Source organism: Drosophila sulfurigaster, chromosome 2R, assembly GCF_023558435.1.
Source record: "Drosophila sulfurigaster albostrigata strain 15112-1811.04 chromosome 2R, ASM2355843v2, whole genome shotgun sequence".
Taxonomy (NCBI): domain Eukaryota; kingdom Metazoa; phylum Arthropoda; class Insecta; order Diptera; family Drosophilidae; genus Drosophila; species Drosophila sulfurigaster.
The window spans coordinates 33,453,328-33,458,630 of NC_084882.1; the positions used below are offsets into that span (position 1 = coordinate 33,453,328).

The 5,303-nt window shown below is 43.0% G+C and overlaps 1 protein-coding gene across 1 annotated transcript; it reads right to left on the minus strand.

Moving 5' to 3' along the window:
- Nucleotides 1-225: 225 nt before the first annotated feature.
- Nucleotides 226-1,244, minus strand: LOC133837815 (EF-hand domain-containing protein D2 homolog). The gene has a single exon (XM_062268709.1). It carries the CDS (start codon nt 1,152-1,154, stop codon nt 366-368), a length of 789 nt encoding a protein of 262 aa, XP_062124693.1. The 5' UTR covers nt 1,155-1,244; the 3' UTR covers nt 226-365.
- Nucleotides 1,245-5,303: the final 4,059 nt, after the last annotated feature.

The following is a 5,303-nucleotide window of genomic DNA, read 5'->3' on the forward strand; positions in this document are numbered from 1 at the left end:
AGTTGGGAGTTGAATGTTGGCAATTGGCACTTGGCGTGTGTGGCGCACATTTCGCTTTAGCGATGGCAAGTCGAAAAGGGGCAGGTCGAAAAATATCTAAACACGCGGCGGGAGTTTCCCTCATTTTTGGTGGGTGGACAAAATTTGCGTTTTGTTTTGTTTGGCTAAAACTCTCTGAAAGCGCCGCTGGCGTTGGCGGCGCAGCAATTACATTTGATTGGACACTTAAGTTTGTTCGTTTTCTTACATTTTTTTTTATTGAAACGTGATTTATGCGACTCGCCTCAATGCAAGGTCGGGTGATTTAAAAGCCGACAGCAAAAAAAGTGAATTTTCGACAAACTATTGATATTTCGGACTCTTTCCTATATGGTTGGTGGCGGCAACTTCTCTGCTATCTTGGCCTCAAAGAACAACTTTGCTCCCTTCACGCCCACCTCGGAAACATCAACCGAATCCGTTGAAGTGCTAAGTTCCGGGTCCGCACGTTTCAGTGTGTTCACTTCTCTTTTACGATTCTCCATTGTCGCTGCATATGTGAGTAGGAATTGACAGAAATTCATCTTTGTTTCGTTTGCACCCACAACCTCCGCCATGATTTCCTTCGCAGCCAGATGGGTTTGGGGCACCGAGAGACGCTCTAAGGCTAGCTTAAGTTCGGGAAGCTCAATAAAACTATCGTTATTCTCATCGCAAAGCTTGAAGATGGCAAAGGCCTGACGTATTTCTTCGGGGTCAAAGTATCGCTGTGGAATCTTCATTTCTCTCTTCGGAATACTTTCCTCGCTGCTGTCGGTGAGTTGCAACGATCGACCTTCCATCATGACGCACAAGGATAGACGTTTAGCTGGATTATTGGTCACAGCTTCAGCTTCGTGTGAAGTTACCATTTCATCTAATTTAAGGTCCTCCATCTCAGCTATGATGCTTTCTAGACGCACACTCGATGGCGTCTTCTCGCGGTTCTTCCATGCTTTGCTAATGGCTTTAAACGATGGGCACGAAGCATTGGATGATCCTTCAGACACATCAAAGAAATGTTCCTTGGAGTTGCAAGGACTGGGCAGTTTCTCTGGAAAGCTATCTCCGATGCCATCACGATGATTATCTGCTGTATCTGGAGATGGCATCACGATGTTGGGCAGCGACGACATTGTTGTTTAAACTGTGAATTTGGTTAAAAAATTGATTTGTTCTAAAAGTAAATAAAATGTATAAAATGTCTCTTCTGTGAAAGACTATAAAAATAATGAAAATGTGGAAGAAGTATATGAATAAGCTTAGAGGAAAAGGCTTGACAATAAACTGACAAACGACGTGATGTAAGAAGTTTTTTAAGCAAAGGGTATCTGTGAGTCGTGATAGATTTTTAGTTATTCTGCAGTGTTGATTCAATTTAGTTGTTGGCAAAGTGTTTTTAGTTTATCTTTGCTTTGCCATATTGTTTGTCCCTTTGTGCCGCAACCTCAGCCTCAGCCCGAGTCCCTTGGCATTTATCCCAATCAATCTGTAGGGGACAACATCACTCACTCCTCTGCTTTAGTTCTTTCGACTCCATCTCCAACTGCAAATTAATGACTGCGGCATGTGGAGTAAATGTGTGTGTGTGTGTGTGGTATGTTTGCGGTGCTGGTTGCCTCGTTTTTGGGGGACTGTTAACATGCCATGGCCATAAACAGTTAATTAAGCTTTTATTGGTCACTCTCTTTTTTGCGCCCTGACATTTCACGTTTTATTTGTCAAACAGGAGGCCAAAAAAGTGACGACCATAAACGGTCAGCCACCCAGGCGGCCAAGTCAAGCCGAGACTGCCATCCGCCTTCCGCCTGTCCCATGCGCCGCAAGGTAGGCAACATTATTTGCACACCGAAAGCACTTCACTTCACGTTCACCCTCAACTCCAACCTCCAACTGCTGTAACTCACCTCTGTCACCTGGCTCGTTCGTTTCGTTACGTTTCGTTACGTTGCGGAGCTTGGCCTACTGAGCTGAGCTCACATTTTGGTCCGCAGTTTATTTATTCGCTCATTTCGTGTGCAAAAATATTTGGTGATAACGAGCCGGCGGCCCACAGCGGCTTGTCATGTTTAAACCACATTTATTTGTTGTTGGCACCACGACAACAATAAAAGAAATTTCTATATACATACTTCGCTTTTTTTGCTTTGTTGTGTACATGTAATTTTTTGTAGCTTTTGGCCAACACGGACAACGAGAGAGCAAAAAAAGTTTTGCCGGCATCGACATTTAATTTACATTGCAAAGTTTCGTTTCATTTCGTCTCGTTGCGTTTCGTTTGGTTTGGTTTGGTTTGCCTTTAGCTTGGGTTCGTTTCGCATCCAGATAATAAAATGCAGAGCACTGAAACTGGAACTGAGAACTGGGAACTGGGTTAAGCAAAAGTGGATAGCAAAATAATAATAGCGAGGGCTGTGACAAACAAGAAGGCCGGGCCAAAGGACAACGCAAAACATCGATAAGATAAAAAGCCAAAGCTAAAGTAACGAAAAAGTGTCAAAAAAAAAAGAAAAAAACGGATCAGCCTAAGAAAATATATATGTAAGTAGCCGAGAAAGTTGTGCAGGTCCTTAATCAGCGCACATTACACACACATATATTAAGGTTTGCAAACATTATGCTAGTCTTGAAATCGTTTTCTATGGAATAACGATGAAATTTCACCGAACTTTAGTTTAATACAACTCGAATTCCGTTGAAATTGCGAATGGGAATGCACCTATGAGCCTACTTTTCGGACCTACTGTAAGTTTTTGTTGTGCCAAAAGTGTCAAAACAACTTGCAGCCTCAGTTGCAGTGGGTGCCCAAGAAAGAAAGTGTAAGTTGTTGATTTCTTGCAATAATAGGAGGGTCGAAGCGGAAGGTCGCAAGGCGTGGCAAGGTAGTTGGGGAAAGGAGGGGAGGAGAAATTGGCTGGCGGCCAGAAGTTCGCAGCATTTGCGCAAATCTTGAATGCACTTCATAAAAAGAAAACAAGTCGAAAGCTGCAACTGAAATTGAAAGGCAGGCTGACGCCTACAGAAAACTTTGCCGCATAAATTGCAGAAGGCGTATTGGAAAACAAATAAACTACGGCAAGTGTCCAGCAGCATGATCATAATTAATGATGCGACTTCGAGTGTGTGTGTCTGTGCTTAAGGCCAAGACAGGAAAACCTTTCTCAGCTCGTAACTTTTTCCCTATTCGAAGCAGATTTGAAGCAACAATAAATCTCAATAGAACTCAAGTGGACGTTACAGTCTAAACTTTGACATTTGATGGAAGGATTTGCCTGTTGCCACACACACGCACACTCACGAACACACTATATACGCATAAAACTCTCGCAGCGGGCATCGTTTGTCATGTTGCTGCACGTAAGCTCAATAATTTTTTTCCCTTTGCCTCAAAAGTGTAGCAAGTGCCCCGAGCAGCTTAAACTACGAGCCAAAGGCTTGACCGACGCCCTGCCTTGAGTTCTATATATATACATAGATATATATATATATTATTTCGCAGACCCAAATTGATTACTCAAAATATTTCTAACGACTGATGCTGCTGCTTTTTGCTTGCTGCTGCTGCTGCTGTTGCCTTGCCTTCTTCTTTTCATCCGAGTTCTTTTTTGTTCCTTGTGTGTTTGGCAGCCTTTGGGTTCCTTTTTTTTCATTTTACGGACGTTTGGGATTTTGCTTAATTGAAACCTTAAATGTTTTTACATTGCGTTTGCCCTCAGCATAAAAGAAATCACAACACACACACATATACACAAACAAAACGTTTATACATATAGACAACGCAAGTGGAGGCTGGCAAAAAAAGTGTTGCATACTTTTTTGCGCCCCTTTAAACGGTTTGCCCATGCTCATCTAGAATCTAGCCAGCCACTCTCACACATACTGTCAATCAATCAAATTGGCATTCAACTTGTGTGTTTGTTGTGCTGAATTTATGCAGCATTGTTTCTCTATTTTAAATACCACGAATCAAAGCAAAGAGAGCGCTGGCAAAAGGGGATTTGTTGCAAGTGTAAATAGAATAACAATCGATCGATGGCAAATGTAACACACACACACACAGAGTGTGAGAGTAAGGGAATTTACCATTTAATATTAGTTTAATTTTATTGAAAATGCATAGAGTCTGTGTGCTGTTCAAATACATGCGTTTCGCATTAGATTTGCTTTAGTTTCCATGTTATTTGAAAATAAATCCATCCAACCTTGATGCCGTGATACGCTTCTCTCTCTGTCTGTGTTCTGTTGTGCTGCCATTCGACTTTATGCAAATTGTGTTTGGGCTCTATATAGTCCAAGCTTTAGCTGAGGCTTTATGCACGGCCTTTTGCTGGTGTTGAGCTCAGCTTAAATCACAGCATATCCCAAACATCTTAGCATTAAATTTTACTCACATGCTGAGTGAGGTAAGAAAAGTTATTTGATTTCAAAGAAACTCCAGTTGTAATTACATTTGGCTTACGACTGATTTGAGGCTATTAAACAGGAACTAATTAGAAGGCAAGGTTAACACGCAACATGCTCAGAGTCAATTGTCGACATCAGCCGCTAATTGAGTTATGCACAGAAGCGGGGATCCTAAAAAGCGGAGCCACATTTAATATTGTTTTATGCAAAACATGCGCTGCTGCTTTGGGTTGTGGCGAGGTAATAACCTTTTTTTGGGGCCACTGGCAATGGCAATTAGAATGCGCGATGAACGAAGCGATTTGTATACATATATTATAAAAATGACGTTTGACATTTGGCAGCGCATTAAAGCCATAATTTCACATTAAACGCAGGCGTGACTCTCCCAAGTCAAAGATGGCAGCCAAGCAGCCATGTGCTTGGGGCGCCACTTGGACGCACGCGTTGCCAATCGAGACGCGAGACGAGACGCAGCAAGAAGGAAGTGAAGCTGAAGCTGAAGTTGATGCTGGGGCAATGTTGTCTTTGGGAGCCGAGCAGAGCGCTGCTTCGGCAGGCAGTGCAAACATTAATAAGCCAATTGATGTTTTGTTAACCCACCAAAGCGAAGGCGCAGGCAGTTCGTCATACCAGAGTCTGAGTCTGAGACTGAGTGAAAGTCAGAGTCAGAGTATTGACCAGGCGCTTGCTGGCTGGCTCCCTTGGGCGCACACATGCGTGTCCCGGGGTGTCTTGGCGTCTGTGGGCTAACATTTATCCCGGCAGGCGCTCCAGCTAATTGCAATTTATGTACGCAATAAAACATTTGCCAAACTGGCTGCCCATTTCGACAAGGACGAAACGACAGCAACAGCAACAGCAAAAGCGACAGCGACAAC